General features: G+C 36.2%; 1 protein-coding gene across 3 annotated transcripts in view; it reads left to right on the top strand.

Moving 5' to 3' along the window:
- Adgrb3 (adhesion G protein-coupled receptor B3) overlaps positions 1 to 22,353 on the top strand; it is a 772,147-nt gene that overhangs the window by 404,624 nt on the left and 345,170 nt on the right. For all 3 annotated transcript variants that reach the window (XM_045156936.1, XM_045156937.1, XM_004653066.3), the window contains one exon: positions 14,181 to 14,283. In XM_045156936.1, coding sequence (XP_045012871.1) covers positions 14,181 to 14,283 — 103 coding nt within the window. The remainder of the gene's footprint in view (positions 1 to 14,180; positions 14,284 to 22,353) is intronic.

Genomic DNA, 22,353 nt, shown 5'->3' with positions numbered 1-22,353 from the left:
GCATACTCAGTACTAATTAGAAAAGCACATACAACATTAATGTTTAGTTTTTGAAAATATTTTAGAAATCGAGTAATAAAATCATTTTCTTTCAGAATGTTTTGCAAATGGAGCCCAATGGGGGAAAACCTTTATTATGTACCACATTCATTTAAAATATTTTAGAATATTTAGCTACTATTTATAAATTCTGATGAACTATGTTTTCTAGAATCATTTTATTCCTTATCCAATGAAATAGTAAAATTTCCCCATATGAACAATAGTGTTAAATTGGCTATTTGGTTCTAAGACATTTTTGTATCTTGGTGAAAACATTTTCAAGATAATGCTTGTGGGTTCACCAGAGAAAGAGCTGATATAATATTTCAAATAAAATGCACTGAGTTTGGCTTTTTTTCTCTCTTAAAGCCAAGCAATTCAAATTGTTCCTATCACTGAAGGAAATGCACCCTACATTATTTTAAACTAATTATGTGCTGCTGTTAGCAACCGAATTTTTCTTTTTCTAGGGTTTTTTTTTTTTGGTGTGTGTAGGTGTGTATTTGAGAAACCGGGGTAATGACCCTGGGTATCCTGTCCTTCCTCAGGTGCCACCGAATTGTATGTATGTATATTACTCATTTATTTTTGGATACAATTTCTCTCACAGGCCTGCCATTTTCCAAGTAGTCATTAAAGACTTTAGGTAATAAAATTATCTTTTGGAATAGAAAATTGGCACAACTAGTAATAAATATAATAAATATAACAAAAATAAATACTATAGCACAAATGAATAAACATTACCTATAAAATTCTTGACCTAACTTGGCCATACCATTTAAAATTCACTTTATATCCCTGATCATTAGAATTTTTAAGATTAAAGAAAACCAAACTGAGATCCTATCAGGCTTTCAAGTTCTAAAGTTCTAAGTAATCCAAACACTACTTTTTGTTTGTTTGTTTGTTTTTTGCAGTAGGATCTCGCTCTAATCCAGGCTGGCCTGGAATTCACTATGTAATCTTTCTTACATACTTTTTCATTTCTCTACATCTCCACCACCATCTCATATTTGTTTTTCTGTTTTAGTTAGTACCATACAAATACAATGTGATATCACATTGTGCTTTTATCTGTATTTCCCTACTGCTTAGTGTTATTGGGTATCACTTGACCATTGATATTTCTTTGGAATATCTATTTAAGTATTTGTACTAATTTTAATTGGATTATTTGAGGGTCGGTCCATGTGATTTAGTAACAGTTCTCAGATGGTTGACCTATAAATATTTTTTTCCCCACTACACTGCTTGCCTTTTCAGTCTACTGATTACTTCCTTTCTTAAAGAAAATGCTTGTTTTTAAATGGATATAACAGCATTTATCAGGTTCTTATATTTTTAGTGGTGTATCCAATTAGTTACTAAATCCATTATCAAGAAATCTTTTCCTTGTTTTTGTCTAAGAATTTTGCATTTTCAGGGCTTGTGTTTAAGATTTTAGTGTACTGTAAGTACTCTGTCTATCATCTATCTATCTATCTATCTATCTATCTATCTATCTATCTATCTATCATCTATCTATTTATCATATATCTACCTATATATAGAGAGATTGAATAGGTATTCCAGGGTCACTGCAAATGAACTCCAGATGCATGCACCACCTTGTGCATCTGGTTTATGTGGGTACTGGGGTTTGAACTTGGGCCCTTAGGCATCACAAGAAAATGCCTCAAACACTAAGCCATCTGTCCCACCCAACTTTAAGAATATTTTAAATTGGGTTTTGTTTATAGTATAAAGATGTCACTGCAGTTACCTTCTCATTGCTAACACAAAGTATCTGACCAAAAGCAGCTGATAGGAGGAAAAGATTTATTTTTGGCTTACATTCTCAGGGAAGCTCCATGATGGCCGAGGGAAGCATGGCATGAGCAGATGCTGGACATCACCTCTGCGGCACTAGGTAGAAAACAGCAGCAGGAGAGTGAGCCACACTCTAGCAAAGAGGAACTGGCTAAAACACACCAAGCCCACCCCCAACAACACACTTCCTGAGCCAAGGTTCTGCCTCTCAAATTTCCATGAATGGGGAGCCAAGCATTCTAAACATAGGAATTTATGGGGACATCTAATTCACTCTACCACAGATATGGCTATCCAGTTTATCAACAGTATTTTTTAAAGAGTCCATCCTTTCCTCCTTTATTCTCTTAGCTCCCTTGCCAATGATGTTTCCCATTTAGATTGGGCTGTTTTTACAAAAGTGCTATTAGAATTTAGAAGGGGATCACACTGAATCTTTCCATTGCTTAAGTCATGTGAAGGTTTTAAGAATATTAACTCTAGTCTGCTAATTTGTGGGCTGAAAAAGGTCTTTCCCTTTATTTTGTCTGTTAAGATCTGATAGCAATGGTTTTAAGATTCCACATGTAAGCCTTTTGTCTCTTTGGATCTGCTTATTCAAAATAGTGCATTCCTTTTTATTTTCTTACATGGGATAACAATTCCAATAAAAATTTTCTTTGTTTATTTTGATTATTCATTATTGGTGTGTAAAGAACCCTCTCACACTTGTGTATTGCTTTTATGGTCTACTGCTTTACTTAGATCCTGCAATGTTGCTGTACTCATGAGAGTTTTCATGTCTTTTGTTTGCTGTTCATTTCTTTCTGTTTTTGTAGTTTGTGATTGTTGTTGTTTGCTCTTGTTTGCTGTTAGTGTGTCCTGGCCAGCGGGGAGTTGAACAAGGACCCGAGGGGAAGTTAACCTGAATGATAAAAGGCAAACAGACACAAGAAGGAGGCCATGCTAGATGTTTGTCAAGGCCTCAGTCTTTATTTTTTACACAGTGGTTATATAGGGGAAGGAAAAGGGGGGAATAAGCTGGCTGATGTGATTTAGGGTTTTGGAATTGTCAGGGAACTTAGAGGGGATGTAATTAGGTGTACATCTAATCTTGCCTCAATGGCTTAATACCCTGACTGCACCAGGCTTCACATCCTGACCATAAACTGGACTTTTGCAAAAGGTAAGATTCTGTAAGCAGTCTGCTGACCAACGTTCCAGCTTTCTTTTTTTTTTTTTTTAATTTTTTATTTATTTATTTGAGAGCGATAGACACAGAGAGAAAGACAGGTAGAGGGAGAGAGAGAGAATGGGTGCGCCAGGGCTTCCAGCCTCTGCAAACGAACTCGAGACGCGTGCGCCCCCTTGTGCATCTGGCTAACATGGGACCTGGGGAACCGAGCCTCGAACCGGGGTCCTTAGGCTTCACAGGCAAGCGCTTAACCGCTAAGCCATCTCTCCAGCCCCCAGCTTTCTGAGTAATGAGTCAGCTTATGAGCAGTCCCAGGCAAAGTGGAGAGGCTTTTGCTCTATGGCTTCTGACATTAGTGGTAGGGGGTGATTTGTTTTTCTTTATATGTTGCTTTGGTTCTTTACTATTTTTTTTTATTTTTATTTTTTTTATTAGCTTTGAACTCAGTGAATACAGTCAAGTTGGTACCATTGTTAGCCTCCTCCCTGTTCTCCCCCCTCCACCTGGACCCTCCTTGTTGGGGTATACGGGTCATGCATTGTGGGTTAGCCATCAGTTATGGGTAGGAGGAAATTTCTCTGTGTATCATGACCCAACGTGTGGCTCTGACATCCTTTAAGCCCCCTTTACCCCTTTAAACACCACATTTTATTTAGATCTTACAAAGGAGTTGTGGAGGGAGAAAATTGAGTGTTGATGGAATATAAAGTGGGGAGAAGAAAAGTACACCACCTGGAATCCAAAAGCCCATGTGGGACATGTGTAGCCCAGGAGCCCAAGTAGTTGAACATAGATCTTAGGAAACAATATAAGAAGGGATTAAAAAAAAAAAAAAGTACACTTCGAAAAATGATCAAAAGTGAAGATAGTAATAAAAGGGAAAAAAAGTGTCTCTGCAAACCCCAGCAGGATCTCACTATGTAGCCCAGCCTATCTTTTTTATTATTATAATTATTACATATGGACTTATTTTCTTGTAAACAACACGTGTTGGTACCATCCTTTACCTCCTCCCTGCCCCTTTTCTGAAAAGTCCTTCCTCGTTGAGGATGTAGGTCAACCCCATGGGGATTGTGGGTCATGCATTATGGCTGAGCAGGGACAGGCAATGTCTTTATGCAAAATGTCCCAAATTGTGGCTCTAACAATCTTTCCTTCCACATTTCTGCAAAAGTCCCTAAGCCATGCTGGGAGCATTTTAAGTCTGCTTCACTGATGAGCACTGAGGTGCCTCTGGATCTCTGATTTGGTAGGTGTTGAGTGTCCTCAGTATCTTTCTATAAACATGGCTGACCAAATATCTCTGAACTGAAATATGGAGCTTTTAGGGTAAATTCCCAGTAAGGGAATAATAGGGTCTGTTGGTAACTAGTTTCATTCTTTTTACTAGTATCCATATTGGCTTTCACACCTTCCCACCAACAGTGAATGAGTGTTCCTATTTCTCCATAGCCTCACCATCATTTGTTTTCATTTGATTTTTAATGTTTGCTATCCTTACTGGAGTAAGGTGGAATCTCATAGCTGTTTTAATTTGTATTTCCCTAATGATTAGGGATGCTGAACATTTTCTTAACTGTGTGTTAGCCATTTGTAACTCTTCCTCTGAGTACTCCCTATTTAGTTCTCTGCCCCATTTTTGGAGTGGGTTGTTTGATTTTTTATTGTTCAGTATTTCAAGATTCTAGATATTAGGTTTCTGTTAGTGGTATAGCTGGATAAGATTCTCTCCCATACAGTGGGTAATCTATTGGCTCTGCTTATGGTATGTTTGTCTGTGCAAAAATTTTTAGCTTTATAAGATCTCATTGGTTGAGTAATTGCTTAATTTCCTTGGCAACTGGGCTTTTGTTCAAGAAGTCTTTTTCCAGTTCTATATTGTGGAGTGCGCTTCCTATGTTTTCTTCCAGTAATTGAAGAGTTTCAGGTCTTATACTGAGGTCATTAATCCATTTGGATTTGATTTTTGTGTATGCTGATATGAGTGAATATAATTTCATTTTTCCACATATGGCCATCCAATTTGTCCAGCATGATTCGTTGAAGATGCTGTCTTTTCTCCAGTCTACATTATTGGCATCTTTGTCACAGATAAAGCAGCTGTAGTTGCTTGCCCTAAGGTCTGAGTTTTCAATTATGTTCCATTAGTCTATGTTTCTGTTTTTATTCCAGTACCATGCTGCTTTTGTCACTGTGTCTTTGTAATATAGCATTATATAAGGTACGGTGATACCAACAGAGGTGTTTCTTTTGCTGAGGACATGTTTGGATATCCAAGGCATTATGCCAATCCATATGAATTTTGATATCATTTTTCAGTCTCTGTGAAGAATGATGCTGCCATTTTATTGGTATTGCGTTAAGTTTGTATATTGCTTTTGGTAGCATTTCCATTTTCACAATATTAATTCTACTTATCCAGGAGCATGGGAAGTATTTCCATTATCTCAAGTCCTCTATTTCTTTCTTGAGGGCTTTTATGTTTTCATTATATAGTTCTTTCACATCCTTTGTTAGTGTTATTCCAAGGTATTTCATTGTTTTGTTGCTATTGAAAATGGGACAGCTTCACTGATTTCTGTCTCTGTATTTTTGTCCTTTGCATATGGAAAAGCTGCTGGTTTATGTGCATTGATTTTGTATCCTGCCACTTTGCTGAAGAAATTTATCACCTTTAGAAATTTTGAGATGGAGACTTTCAGGTCATTTTTATATAGGCTCATGCTATCTGAAAATATAGCTAATTTGACTTCTTCCTTTCTAATTTGAATCCCTTTCATTTCTTTCTCCTCTCTCATTGCTTGGGCTAGTACTTCTAGCACTATATTAAGAGCAGTGGTAAGAGTGGGCACCCCTGTCTTGTTCCCAATCTCAGTGGGAACTCCTTGAGTTTTTCGCCATTAAGTATTATTTGGACTTTACAAGCTTTGTATATAGCCTTTATTGTGTTGAGTTATAAACTCTCCATGCCTGTTCTTTCAAATGTTTTGATAATCAAATGGTATTGTATTTTGTCAAAGGCCTTCTCTGCCTCAATTGAGTTGATTGTGTGCTTCCTATGGCTCAATTTATTTATGTGGTGTATTATGTTGACCAATTACCATATGTTAAACCTTTCCTGCAGCCCCAGGATGAAGCCTACTTGATCATGGTAGATAATGCTTTTGATGTGTTGTTGAATTTGGTTTGCAAGGATTTTGTTCAGGATCTCTGCATCTAAGTTCATTAGGGATATAGGCCTATAATATTCTTTCTTTGTTGCATCTCTCCCTGGTTTTGATTTTAGGGTGATGCTAGCTTCATAAAAGGAGTCAGCTTCATAAAAGCTATATCTTTTTTGTCATCTTTGATTAATTTTGGTTTGAAGTGCATTTTATCAGACATTAATACAGCAATACCCACTTGTTTTTTTTATTTCCATTTGCTTGGAATATCATTTTCCAACCTTTCACCCTGAGGAAGTGACTATCTTTAGGTTTGAGGGGGTTTCTTGAAGACAGTAGATAGAAGGGTCCAGTTTTTTGATCCGTCCTGATAACCTATGTCTTTTAAAGGGTGTGTTGAGACCACTAATATTTGAGGTTATTACTGTGAGATTTGAATTAATCCTTGCCACAATGAGGTGTTTTACAGGGTTTGGTGCTTTCTTGTGTTGTGTACTGTTGTGAGCCTGGGTTATTTTGGTTATTGTGATCTTCTTGTTGGCTCTTGAAGTCAGTTGATTGACTGTTCTGTGTGGAGTATCCCTCAAGTATTCTCTGTAGGTTTGGCTTTGTGTTCATATAATCATGGAGTTGACTTTTTTCATGGAAAGATATTTCTTTCACCATATATTATGAGGGATACTTTTGCTGTGTAAATCAGCTTGAGTTGGAAGCCATAGTTTTTCAGTCCTTGATCCTTGAGGTGTTCCATTCCAGGTCCTTCTGTCTTTTAGGGTTTCCACTGAAAAATCAGATGTAATTCTGATGGGATTGCCTTTTTGTATGCTGTGATTTGCTTCTCTCTTGTTGCTTTTAACACTCTTCCTTTTTTTTTTTTTTTTCCATTGTTAAGAACTTTAACTATGATGTGTGTTGGAGAGTTTCTTCTTTGGATCAGTCTGTTTGGTGTTCTCTGGGCTTCTTTTATCTGGACGGGCCTCTCTTTTGCAAGATTGGGTAATTTTTCTTCATTAATTTTGTTGAGTATGTTCTCTGTGCCTCTGCTCTGGATTCCTCTCTTTTAGTATGCCCATGATCCCTATGGGTGTTTGTTGTAGGGTGTCCCACAGTTCCCTCATATTCTGTTCATTTGATTTTTTGAACTTAGCAGTTTTTGGCCTCCCCATCAATGTCTTCTGTCTTGTCTTCCAGGTTAGAGGCTCATCTTCCATATGAGTAACTCTGTTGATGAGTGGCTTTAGAGAGGTTTTTATAATTTCTACTTGATTTTTGTTTTCTGTTGTGATATTTTGCATTATATCCATCTCTTTTTAGAGGTACAATTTCAAGTTCTGATTTTCTTGATGTTTCCTATAGTTCATTCTTGCATTTGACCAAGTCTTCACTAAGCATAATCAATTGGTTGTTGAGGTTTTCCATTTCTTGACTTATCTTCAATTTATTTATATCTTTTTGGAGGGTTCTAATATTTTCTTCAATCAAGCTAAGCCTTCTGTCAAAACTTGAATGCTCTAGGAGACAATTCTGTTCAATTTCATTGATAGGATTTTTGTTTCTGTGATAGTTTGCTTTAAGTTCAGTGATTTTTCTTTTTCTTTTTAAAATTCGGGTCTCATTGGTTGTTGTGTTTTCATTTTGGGGGTGAATTTCCATAATATCTCTATGATTTCATTGTTGGCTTCCATAGTAGGACTAGGCATCCTTGGTGGAGATCTCTCCATTTTTTGACTTTTCTTGGCTTTTTTGCATTGTTGTCTACCAATTTTAGGAAGACTGTTTATTTTATTGAGGAGGAAGAAAGTTTTTGTCCTTTGGCTCATTCACTGTCTGACTCAGGTTAACAGGGATGTTGATATTTGGTGGCCACTCAGCATACCACAGCAAAAGGCCAGATTCCACAGCTCACACAGGGTCAGGCCACCCTAAACAAGGCACAAGGCAGGATGGGACCTACCTGGACCAGGGGACTAGGAGAAGCAAAGAATAGGGATCTGGCCTATTTCCTGCTGTGCCCTCCAGGACAAAGACCAGTGGGGGCAACCCAGACTGGGGAGGTGGGAGGAAGCCAGATACAAGGGTCCAGCCTACTCACTCCAGGCCACTGTGACACCTTGCCCTTCCTCCCCCTCCTCTTCTGTTCAAGGAACCTAGACATGGGAGCTGGGAGGAGCCCAGAATTGGGCCTGCCATACTCTGTGCCTGCCCAGACAATGCCTAGGCAAGGAACCCATACCTGAGATCTTGGAGGAGCCTATAAATGGGTAAAGCCTACTCACACCTGGCTGCTCCCCAGCCTGTCTTTCTACCTCAGTGTCCCAAGTACTGTGGTGCTATGCTCACAGTCATGGGCTACCATTGTTAGGTCTGAATTTGTTACCTCAGTAATGTGGGTACACATGGGTGTGTAGTTTTGTATATGTAAGATCATGTTATCTGTACATAGAAAACGTGCAGTTTCTGCATTCAACTTTGATGTCTTTAATTTCTTTTTTCTGGAATTTCAAAACAGTGTCGAATGTAGCCCACAAGAGAAAAAAAAGAAAATTCCTGTTCTTGACCTTAAATTTAAAGTTAAATGGTTTTTCACTATACAGTGTGATGTTAGCTGTATAATTTTTAAATATTTTTTTTTCCCTATTAGGTTGAGGTAATGTTTTTAACCCACTTTCTTTACAGCTACTATAAAAAGTGTTAAATTTTATCAAATGCTTTTTTTGTTGTTAACGTTTTGCATTTTCATTAATAATCTCATATTCTCTGTCTTTCTTGTCATCCTCTCCCCTTTTCCTCCACTACTGGAGAGAGAACTCGGGGTCTTTAGTATGCCATCTTTGTTCTATTGCTGGCACGATCCTTTGTTCAGTTCTCATACACTCTATGCATGTTATATGTATGAATTATGTATTTGTTCAATTATTTTTATATTCTATAATCAACCCTTTCTGATCATGATATTCAGTCTTTTCAAATGTGTCTCAAAATTCAGTTGTCTAATATTTTATTTAGAAAGTTTTTGCAACTATGTAGGATATTGTTCTGTAGTTCTTTTCCTGTGGTACTTTTGCCGATTTTACTACTTTCAAAAATGTATTTAGAAGCAATCCTTCCCTCTAGTTTAATTTTTTGAAAGAGTTTAAGGATTGATGTCAAATTTTCTTTAAAAGTTCTTAGCATTCTCCAGTGGATCCTTTTGGTTTTGAGTTTTCTTTGTTGAGAATGTTTAAAAAACATTGCTGTTTAAATCTCATTAATACTTATAGCTATGTAGCCAGACATCTGTAAGTCTATTTAGAAATTGGATGTTTTCAGAATTCAGTCTTAAAGTGCTATATGTATCTATGAATTTGCATATTTTGTCCAGGCTTCCCATTTATTTGCCATTTCAAATTTCCTTCTTAGTTGTTCTTTTGCTATATTCCATAAGTTTGACTTTGGGGATTTTACTTTAATTTGTTTCTAGGTATTTTGTAAAGTCTCCTGCAATTTCTTTTTTGGCATTAGTTAACCAAGAGTGTGTTCATTCCCACTTACCTACAAAATGTCTTCTTTTCTTTTGCTATTTATTTTCAGACACATTTCATATTAGTTGGAAAAGAGGCTAGGAATGATTTTAGTAGCCTGTATTTAAAGACTAGTATTGTATCCTAACACTTCTTGAGAATGTTCAGTATGTATTTGAGAAAACCATATGCTCTGCTGTTGTGTGGATTATCCTATTTCTGTCTGTTAGGCCTACAGTGCTACTCATGACCTCTCTTGGCTTTCCTTCCAATCTTCTTACTAATCAAATTGTTATCAAAATGTGACAGCAGATCTCCTGGTTATTGTGTCATTGACATTTTCTTACAGTCCTGACAATGTTTTCTTCATATATTTGAATGTTTTTCTCTGAGAATATAGACATTTATATTGCCAATATTTCTGACTAGTGACCCTTCTATCATTACATAAAATTCTTCTTTTATTCTTCCAATAGTTCTGTAAGTATATCTATTTATCTGAGAGAGCTGGAGAGAGAAGGAAAGAGACAGAGAGAATAGCATGCCAGGCTCTCCTGTGTGTGCAAATAAACTTTACACACATATGCCATTTTGTGCATCTATCTTTATGTGGGCATGGGAAACAAGGGCCTTTAGTTGCTGATACATATTGCCCCAAGTCTTCTGACAGTTTTTTTTTTAATTAATTATTTATTTATTTGAGAGCGACAGACACAGAGAGAAAGACAGATAGAGGGAGAGAGGGAGAATGGGCGCGCCAGGGCTTCCAGCCTCTGCAAACGAACTCCAGACGCGTGCGCCCCCTTGTGCATCTGGCTAACGTGGGACCTGGGGAACCGAGCCTCGAACCGGGGGCCTTAGGCTTCACAGGCAAGCGCTTAACCGCTAAGCCATCTCTCCAGCCCTTCTGACAGTTTTTAACTTAAGATCTATAATGCCTAATATAGCAAACACTATTCCCTTTCGTTACCTTTTGTGTGAAATATGTTTCCATCCTTTTTCTTTCAGCCTGTGTAATGCCATGATTAAAATGTTTAATATATAGTGCCACTGAACTTGCATCAAATGTTTCCATTCTACCACCTCATGAGTCTCAAACATTTTCAGACTGCAGAACTATGAAGAATGTGTTGATTCTCCTTAAAGTGAGCACAACTAGCACTATTTCAAGGACAGGGGAGAACTTTATTGCTTTAGTCATGAAATCCATTTGGCTATGAGATTTGCTTCCTTAGCAGTGAATACCGATGTGCACACCGCCAGGATGCATTAGGAGATCACAAAGCCTGACGTGGCACATCAGGAGCCAGACAGTCACTTATGCAAATTAGAATAAATTGATGGAATAAATTAAATATATCTTTGTACAGTATATACTTTTTGTAAAATGGGGCTTTTGCATAATGGGAACTACTTATTTTTACTTTATTAAGAATCTTGATACTATAGCACTGGCGTTATATTTCAAAAAATGTGGTAATATATCTGATATTTTGCCTCAAGTGGGCTTATTTCACAAAATATTTAAACATATTTTGAGCACTAAACTATGGCAAACAGAATGAAAAGGAAGAAATATAAATGCCAAGTAGCTTTTCACAGAACCTATAATCTCATGGGAGGAAATTTGAAGAACTGCTGAATGCTGTAATAGAATGGGTGCATGTTCCTGTATTGTGGTACAGAGCAAGGGAATACCCACAGAAATGAGATGAGCTGCAAGACCAGCACCCTCTTCTAGGGAATTTCTCCTACACTTCAACTGAAGAGCTGAGCAGAGTGTTTCAGTATGAGACACTCCACAGATTCTTTCTTGTCTTATTTGCTTTGCTTCTTATTTTTCAGTTATCCACATTCCTAAACACAAAGGGGAGTGCAGAAATTTCTCAACAAAATTGCAAAGGCCTATATAGAATACCTGTTTTCCAGTAATTTAGCCACTTATACAAATTAAATAATAATGCAATTGCATTTCTACTATAAACATTATTTAACACTAACTTAAATTATCAGGCATTGAATTTTATTGAATTAGGAAGAGGGAGTACAAGTAAAACTAGTGTAAAAGGTGAAGTGAGGTTTGAGAAACACACCTGTATTTTAGTTCCAAGTAACCAAACCAGACGTCACACATATTTATGCTAACCTGAAGAAGTTGTTTATATGTTCAGTACTAGTTAGCTGTTCTCTGGGGGGAGCCTGTGAGATATATATATATTTCCCCTGGAAGGAAAACACATGCATTCCCCCAAACTCTAAGCCATATACATGTTGTCATTCATCAAGAATCCTGACAGTAATATTACTTATCCAATATTCTAGCTTTGTTATTTTTTTTTTTTCCATTTTCAACCTGATCTACTGGTCACATACAGAGAAAAATTGGCAAAGGGAACTTGATAGTCACAGCTTCACTTTAGGTCCTTCTGACCCATCTACCTTTCATAGGTTCATTTAGTATTAAATGAAGCAAAGGACAGTTCTTTGTAACTAATTTATGCCTCAAAAAAAGCAAAATACTCATGCCCTTTTATTTTTGATTTTTCCTTTCTGCATTATTATCAGCCTGGATACCTCCATGAGATATATATATATATATATATATATATATATATATATATATATATATATATATATATATATATATATATATATATATATATATACACACACACACACACATACACAGGCTTGGTGTTTGTGAAGTAGTGTCTCTCTGTAGCCTAGACTGACCTGGAATTCAGTCTGTAATCTAATGCTGGCCTCAAACTCACAGTGATCCTCTTAACTTTGCCTCCCAAAATTGTGTGATTAAAGCTGTGTGCCACCATACCAGGCTTATAATTCATTTGATATTATTAAATGTAGGATAAATGGGTTAAAATGATATTGCAATCAAAATATGCTTCCCATTCCTTTGCTAATGAACAACCCTGAATTCATGTGTTGTAAAATTCTGTGTCCAATACAGTCTCCATGGAAAAGAGGTTACCACAAACAATGAAAGCTTCAGCATTGTTCTACCTATCACAAGCATTGGGTTCCAACAGTATAACCCCTTTAGAACATGATGAAACTTATAAGTATAAAAACAATTACTTGAATGAGATCTGAGAAAAGGTAAACTGTGGTGCTGATAACATGCCCATGCTTGTCTGGAACCATGGAAGAGGTGGGGTTCACTTGCAAAGGAGGGAAAGGACAAGATTTAGAGTGAGGGATCAGACATCTACTATGATTGTAGTGGTGCCAACAAGTTGTATGTATTGAAGTGATGATTCCAGTTATCTGCCAATGTTTAGTTGAGTTATCCAAAATAGTGTTTGTCCTTTGAAAAAAAAAAATGATTTGCCTTAAGTGAACAAGAATGCATGCAGACACTTCTTCAAATTCAAAAACCTAAAATCAAATCATTCATATATCTAAGTAATATGTGATCATTATCATTTTATATATTTCGAATGAAACTTCCTATATGTTAGGAAAAAATGATTTAGTTAAATATGCTTATAGTTGTTAATAACTTTATAATAATGCACACTATTTCAGTCAGCTTTTTGTTTCTAGCAGAAAACATCCAACCAAGAGAAGATTGTGGGAGGATAGTGTTTATTTTGGCTTAAAGACTCTAGGGGAAGCTCTATGATAGCACAGGAAAATGATGCCATGAGCAGAAGGTGGATATCACCACCTGGCCAACATCAGGTGGACAACAGAAGTTGTAGGGTGTGCCAAACACTGGCAACAGGAAGCTGGCTATAACACACACAAGCCAGCTCCCAACAATACACTGCCTCCAGGAGGCTTCCATTTCTAAATTGCCACCAGCTGGCGACCTAGCATTCAGAGTTTATGGGGAAATCTGAATCAAATCTCCACATGTGAGTAGACTTGACTTTATAAGGTATTTCAGAAGGCAAATTTTTTTCTCAGAATGAAAACATTGAAATAAATCAATGCATACAAATATATATATTGCAAAAAAGAGTAATTAGTGATAATTAGCAATGGTATTTATTTTGAAATTCTTGCTGTCGTGTTATTCTACATTCTTCTTTTCTATCTTAATGCAATTTTTGAAAGACCACAACTTGCAAAGACAGAATTTGGCAAGTATTTTGTCTCCTGGAAATAATACTGACGTACCCCTTGAGATAAATGCATTCTATCCATTCAAAGATTGCCAGAAGGCTCAAATATGCATGCTATCACTCTTGTAGGTGAATTAGAGGAATCATTTCAGAAAAGTTGTTTTTATTTCTTCTACATCAAAAATGGCTAAGTGTCTTTATTTCTCCCAAAATCATGTTCTATTTTCAGATAAGTCTTGTTTAAATAGTAAATTAACTATATGTTTCCATGAATAGCATTGTGATATCCACATTTGTTTAGAATATATATATTTAATGTTTATCCCAACAGGTGTTGAGCAGTGAGAATTTTAAATTGCATTAACATTTTCTTCTTGTAATCTTAATATTGTTTCAGAAATTACACTGTCATTAATTCCAAAGTCATTGTGGTCACAATAAGGCCTGAACCCAAAACAACTGATGCATTTCTGGAGATAGAACTGGCTCACTTGGCAAATGTAAGTAAAATCCACTTAATTTTGAATAAAGTTAATAACCGTTATTTTAACCAAATAAGCCAGAAATTTACTATTGCAGATGAATTAATTGGTTGTGAACATATGCATTATATAAAGGTATATACCATGGTCTCTGTGCTTTTGGTCATGGTAAAGTTATCCTTGATTTCTCCAAGACAATAATGAGTTACGTGTTCAACTAAGCACTCTTGTTTACTGGTCTCTGCTCAGATCCTGAAAATCAGAATATAAAAAATAAAATAAACAGGATGTTTTTCAATGAGGTAAGAAAGTCAGGAGTAGATTTGAGATGTACTTAGAAATTAAAACTATAAAAGTAGTTTAAAGGGGAGTGATTAACTCAAAAAAGGGGAGAATGAATGGGATGGCATTTCAATTACTAATACCTTACTTTAGTCCTTTTACTTTGACCCTTAATTTAGTACAGAATTATTATGACTGTATGGGTGCTCCAGTGGTATGATGTTCAGTCTTCCACTACAAAATGACTCGAAGATTTCCTTAAGTCAGTCCAACTGCCACTGAAATGGTTGGGGTTGTGTTCAGTCCTCTATAAAAATTTGATATATCTTCTATCATTTGTATACTTTCTTAAATACTGAGGTAATTGGTAGGTAAGTTCAAGGAAAGTGATAACTATCAAGACTTTTCTTTCTTTCTTTCATCCTTTCTGTCTCTCGTACTTTCTTTCTTTCTTTCTTTTGTTTTTTTTTTTTTTTTTTCTAGGTAACTCTGGCCCAGGCTGACCTGGAATTCACTATGTAGTCTCAGGGTGGCCTTGAACTCTCTGTGACCCTCCTCCCTCTGCCTCCCAAGTTCTGGGATTAAAGGCGTGTGACACCACACCCAGCTCAAGTCTTTTCTTATAGTACAACTGGTTTTAAAAAGTCTTACTAGGAGGGAGTAGTGACACACACTTTAATCCTAGCACTGGGGAAGCTGAGGTGAGAAGATCATGAGTTCTAGGCCACCTGGATAATACAGATTGAATTCTAGACATAACAACAAGAATAAATAAAAAGTCAATTTTATCTTTTTTTTTTTTTTTTTTTTTTTGATGTAGGGGCTTTCTTACTTTAGCCTAGGCTGACCTAGAACTCACTCTGTAGTCCTAGACTGGCCTCGAAGTCACAACAATACTTGTACTTCTGCCTCCCAAGTGCTAGAGGATTACAGACATGTGCCACCATTCCCATCTGACAATCATATATATGTGTACGTGTGTGTGTGTGTGTGTGTGTGTGTGTGTGTGTGTGTGTGTATGTGAATATATATGTCACTATATTACTATGCAAAGTAATATAGTGCAAAAGCTTCTATGAAGTTGATTTTTATATTGAAAAAAGAAGAAAACTTGACTGAGTCATTTTCCTAAGTTTATATACTAAGTTAATAATAGAACTTACATCCATATCCTTTGGGCTATACAACTTGCATAATTTCCACTATTGAATATTTCCTGATTTCTTACAGATATAAGCATGGGTTTTATAGAAAGTGATAACTATCTTCCCTGTGAGCTACATTATACTAAGGATGCCTCCAGCTTCTTGGAATGTTTAATGAAAACTGCAGGTTTTTTTGGTAATAACTTTTAAACATTGCAATTAATCTATTAGGTCTTTTCCTCCATTGCCAATATGTGATCATACTGATGTTTTATCTTTTTCCTCACATATTACTATACTGAAAATTAGGCAACACATTTGAACAAATTTACTTATTTGTGTATTCGTATTTGTCTGAGATTTATCTTTGTTTACTTTTTACTATTTCTCATGAAAAGGTCTATAAAGTTACAGGAATTAGAACAAAATAGTGAGAGATATTCCCTGTTTCAGAATTACAGGATTAATAAATACAGCATTACAGTGTGTACTGGTTTCTAATGCAGAAGCTATGTCCGTAAGTGGACAGTCCTAAGACTTTCTTAAAGATAAAAACATTACTGATAATTGAAATAATATATAAACTAGAGGAAGTATTTTGATAGGTTGGAAAGAGGAACTTTAGAAAGCAGCCCCATCCTTTACTTTTTGATTTCTATAAATAAATCCCAGACAAAACAAATTAATTGGGAAAGGATTTGTTTGTTCCCATGGTTTCAGAGGGCTCAGCTATAGTCATATGACTGTGTAACCTGCCAGGACATCGTCATGGCTGTGGGAGACAGAGGCTGTCTTACTTCTTGATGTACTGGAAGCAGAGACAGTGACAGAAACTAGGAGCCATTTAATGGTCGAATCATACCCTCAGTGACCTACCTCTTCCAGCTAGGCCTGAACACTTAAAGTTACACAACTTCCCATATCAGTGTCCCCAGCTGGGAATTTGGGTTTTAATACCTAAGACTGTGAGGAACAACTCATAGGCAAACTGTAATGCAGTCTTACAAATTTATTTCAATAAAACCACTGAAAATGAACATGTCTGCTTTGAGACAAACATTGTAACATTTTCACTGAAATTACAAAAAAATCCATGTATAAGAATCCTTTTCTACATTTGTCAGAGTAGATAGTTAAACTTTAAGCACCAGCTGGATACTAGAAGGGAATAGAAGTAAGCAAAGAAGTATGAGACAATAAGTTATATAGAATTGTGAGCCTTTCAATATTTTTAGTAATTGAAATAACCAAATTACCCCCTAATTTATTTAATCTAAAAAAGAAAAAAAATCCCTCTCTGCATTGGAAATCACAGATTGAAGGAAATATAGAATACATTTAACAAATGATATGGAGAGACAATAGGAAGATGTAAAGTGCTAGAAAATTTATGTGATAGATGAAGCCACAGTTAGTTGCCCTTCTGACCTGCACTTCTTGCCTGAACCTGTTCTCAGAGGCCAATCTACCTAACAGCCCTGAATGAGAACTTCCCTGAACTCCTTTGGACTGCCTTCATTTTGACTTCTTCTCACAATGTTTGTACAGTATAAGCAGCTGTTGGGCTTTACTGTTTTGGATTTCTAATGCTTTTTTTTTTGCAGTTATGTTACCACACAAATTAGATTTTGCACAATATTTTATTATTCACTAAAGGAAACACTATGTGACTGGTTTATTGCATATGTTAATATTTACTACCAGGCACACAAAAACATATTCTATACTGATATTATATTGTTTCCAGTGAACAGATAACAAATAGGGTATAGTGCAATATGACAATCTCAGCTAGAATGTAATGAAATATATTTCAATATGAATATTAGAATTAAAACAAACAAGTGTAAATATATAATCATGCACATATGTGCATTTACATTAGAATTCCATTAAAATGAACAATTTATTTTATTTCATTTTATTTATGAGAGATGAAGAAAGAGGGAAAGAGATATAAAGAGAGAAAGAATGAGTGCATGAGGGCCTCCATCTCCTGCAAATGAACTCCAGTAACATATGTCACCTTGTACATCTGACTTACTTGGGTCCTGGGGTATTGAACATGGTTCCTTTGGACTATTTTTGATATGGCATCATCTATCATTTAATATATGTCTGTTTCCACTTATTTTCTAAGATCAAAATTATTTACTACAATTCACTGAACTCACGAAAGTATAAAAACTTGCAAATAATTTCTGTCTCATATACAATATGAATAAGAGGGATGGATGGGAGATGAAAGTTGTACTTAGTCTAGGGGAAAGCCTCTTAACATTATAAATTATGGCTCTTTTTCAAAAGCATTTTAATAAATAGTATTTACAATATGTTAAATATAATAAGGCTCCTGGGAACTAGTTTAAAAAGTAGAATATGTAACCTGGCAATTTCAAGTGGTATTTAGTAAAGTTGACTATTTAGCTCAATCATTAATGATAACATATATTTTTATTCAACATCTTGGTCTTATAGCTTTATTATCATGATTTATTGAGTAAAAATTTCTGATAATTGGGCTGGAGAGATGGCTTAGCGGTTAAGCTCTTGCCTGTGAAGCCTAAGCACCCCAGTTCGAGGCTCGGTTCCCCAGGTCCCACGTTAGCCAGATGCACAAGGGGGTGCACGCATCTGGAGTTCTTTTGCAGAGGCTGGAAGCCCTGGCGCGCCCATTCTCTCTCTCTCCCTGTATCTGTCTTTCTCTCTGTGTCTGTCACTTTCAAATAAAAAAAATAAAATAAAATAAAAACTATTTAAAAAATAAAAATAAAAAAAAAATTCTGATAATTAATAAGGCTGGGCATGTTGGCATATACCTTTAATCCCAGCACTCGGGAGGCAGAGGTAGCAGAATTACCATGAGTTTCAGGCCACCCTGAGACTACATAGTGAATTCCAGGTCAGCCTGGGCTACAGCGAGATGAGAACCTACCTCAAAAAAAAAAAAAAAAAAAAAAAAGAAATAGTTTCTGATAATTAATGTTATAACACAGCACTCATTTCCTTCTAAGACATATCAAATTTATTTTTATCAGAAAAATATTTTTTCTTTCATATTATTGGTTATTTTCTCACACTTCAATTCAATTTGATTTTTATTGACTACACATGGTTTATATATTTCAAAATATTTTAGAATACTTTAAAATATACTACTGGAGTATGGATTTGCAATATTTTTTCAATGAAGAGCTAGTAAATATTTCAGGCATAGAAGCCTAATTGTTTCTATTGGATGCATTCACTTGCCTTGTCAGGACATTCTGCAGCTTTCATAGTATCGTACCACCATATTACCATGACCATTCTACTATAGTGTAAAAGCAGCCAAAGGAAACATCAACATACGATTATGCCTCAACCTCAATCAAATGTAATTACCAAAATAGTTGGTGTGCCTGATTGAACTCCTTTAAAATTGTCCAGATCCCACTCCCCTAAAATTGTGAATACATTTATTCCGTGTCAAAGAGAACTTCTGTGTGATTACACAACAAAAAGAATATGTTCCATATATGTTATCTGTGTGTTACACTGCCTCCAAGAGATGTTAATTCACACATCTCCATCAGCTGGGAACATAGCATTCAGAACCCCTAAGTTTTATGGTGGACACCTGAATCAAACCACCACACGTAGAAAACATTTCTGGTAAGGTTCTATACCTTACTGCTGCCTGTATGACAAGCATATATTCATCAGGAAATAATGAAAAGTTAGGTTAGTGATATATCTCAGAAATTAAAGAATCAAACTGTTATCACATCCATAAAATAGTATCATCTGCTTAGGGTGTGCTACTATATAATCACATAGTAGAAGCTGAATTAAATATACATTTTCCTTGTATTTTAGTAGAATATCCAACTCTATGAGAAGAGCATTATAATGTGGGCTTGACACGTCCAGACAAAACAACATTCTGCATTTCCCACTTCAGTGTCAGCAGCATCTCTCTTCCTGAGATGATTCGAATATGTCTCCATAATCCTATATATATATATGAACAGCCTGTACTCTCATCTTTAAGAGGCTCTTAAACCTGCAGCTAGATGATAGCTGTTCCCTCAACAAAATTAACAACAAATAGAGTAAGATTTACATTTTGCTTTCTAAGTACCATTTCAAATTCTAAAATTCACAATGACATTTACCATATTCTAAAGAACAAGTTAAGAGAATAGAATGCAAAAATGCTTCAGTACAATTTTTTAATGTCTTTTCAATCTTTATGTTCAGGAACTTTGGATCTGGTTATCTGTTTAAAGATATAATACAGAAAGACAAGGTTGAAATTTACTAGTACCTAGTTACTCCGACATGATTCTTGAGGTTTTCAGTAATGCATCATTTCTCAACTACTATTAAAGGCAATAAAATAAATTAAAGACTTATATAATAGATATTCCTTCCTCTTTTTTTCATTCTAGAAATGTCCTTTAAAAATACCCAATATCTACTTGTACAATTATACATAAGAAATAGCAACACTTCAACTCTAAGTAAATAGAGGAAGCACTCCAGCCCAAACTAGTGTATGTGCAGGTGTGTGATTGTGACCGTGAGTGTATGTGTGTGTGTGTGTGTGTGTGTGTGTGTATGTGCGTGTTCATGCGCACACGCGTGTGTTTAGTAGGATTTTTGTTTATTTCTTGAAGATTGAGCTCAGATTCTTGCACATGTTAGACATGCTCTCTACCAGGTGTTTTGTTTTTGTAATGCTTTGTTATCTAAAATCTATAATATTATAGAGAAACAGCATAGTGGTAGTTGAGCAGTTTTATTTTTCCCATTTCCATAGTGAAGAACCCATTGCCTAATTCACTAAACATCATGACAAGAGAATCATTCTGGAACATCTGATTCTGCATATTGGAAATATAAAAAATAGTCACATTGAATTGACTGTCTTTCTTTGTCCTTATCTATTTTTCATGTATTTCCTTACTTTGTTTCCACAAGCAAGATGCTGTTTTTGTTTCAAAAGGGCCATGAAGGGTACAGAAAATTCCAATGCTTCTGAATTAGTAATTAACCATGGCTCACGAACTTTAAGCATCTGAAAGTTTGAATAAAAATAGAGTAACCATGTTATTACAGTAGGGCATGTTCCCTTTTGGCTGGTTCTTAGTTTTGTGGATAAAAGGATTTGAAAATGGACTTTGAAGGAAGCACAAGAACAATCTTATTGGCACTTGCAAGGAAAACAACAGGGCTGGCATGCTGTGACTCTCAGCAGCTGCTGGAGGGACAGAGAGGGTGAGAGCAAGCGAGAGTGTCATGTCTCTGAGTTGGAGATAGGTCTGCAAACACTTGCGTAGTCTGTGGAAGGAAGGAAAAGGATGTGTGAGAGAGAGAGAGAGAGAGAGAGAGAGAGAGAGAGAGAGAGAGAGAGAGAGAGAGAGAGAGGGAGGGAGGAGAGAATGTTCAGAGAGAGAGAATAAGTGCAATCAGGCTTAGGACACTGGTTTACTTCTTATTAAAAGATGATAGAAAAGGGCTGGAGAGATAGCTTAGTGGTTAGGAGCTTGCGTGTGAAGCCTAAGGACCCCTATTGGAGGTTCAGTTCCCCAGGACCCATGTAAACCAGATGCACAAGGTGGCCCATGCATCTGGAGTTCGTTTGCAGTGGCTGGAAGGCCTGGCACGTCCTTTCTTTCTCTATTTGCCTCTTTCTCTCTCTGTCACTCTCAAATTAATAAATAAAAGTTTGAAAAAAAGATGATAAAAAACTTAATGAGCTAGCTCTCAAGAAAGTGGGCAGGTTAGCAGTGAAGATCGATAGCCAACTGTATCTAGTATGGGGCTTCTGGTATCTGTAAGTACATATCTCATTTAGAGGATAGTTATTGCCCCTATCTGAATGTATCTTCAGTTTGGCATCAGCTTTTCTGAGGCATAGTCTCTGGTCCAGGTGATTGACAGGCTCATTAGATTAACAGAGGAGCCAGTAATACTTTTGTAACTTCAAAGTCTTTAACTCAGTTCAGAATGCTATATCTCCACCCACGGCCAAAGATATAACTCAGACACCATTGTTTTGACCTTATAAGATCATGTAATGGAGGATATTAAAAAGAATTAAAGAAAGTTTAAATATATAAAATAGTACATGTGGGAAGGTAAATGGTTTTTCCTGAATGGATCTCAACAATGGTCTGCTACCACTGTAGGTTCATATTTTTTTTTAATCTAAAGTAGGCCAATTGTGATGCTTTTCCCATCTTCTCACATGATATTTCAAATTATAAGGAGAGCAATAATGCTAATTTTCCTTTCTTAAAATTCGGATATTCCCAGGGAAATGATAAGTGGGGTCCATATCTGAAATGAGGGAAGGTCCTCAATGACCCTCAAGCAGCTAAATATCTGACTAGCTCCCAAACATTGTTTACTTTTCTCTTTCCATTCTATTTCTAATTGGCATATAATAATTATACATATTTGGGGCTGGAGAGATGGCTTAGCGGTTAAGCGCTTGCCTGTGAAGCCTAAGGACCCCGGTTCGAGGCTCGGTTCCCCAGGTCCCACGTTAGCCAGATGCACAAGGGGGCGCACGCGTCTGGAGTTCATTTGCAGTGGCTGGAAGCCCTGGCGCGCCCATTCTCTCTCTCTCCCTCTACCTGTCTTTCTCTCTGTGTCTGTCGCTCTCAAATAA

This window comes from Jaculus jaculus, chromosome 8 (assembly GCF_020740685.1).
Source record: "Jaculus jaculus isolate mJacJac1 chromosome 8, mJacJac1.mat.Y.cur, whole genome shotgun sequence".
Lineage (NCBI taxonomy): Eukaryota > Metazoa > Chordata > Mammalia > Rodentia > Dipodidae > Jaculus > Jaculus jaculus.
Note: the sequence above shows the minus strand (reverse complement) of the source record. Positions and strands in the feature narration are given on the sequence as shown.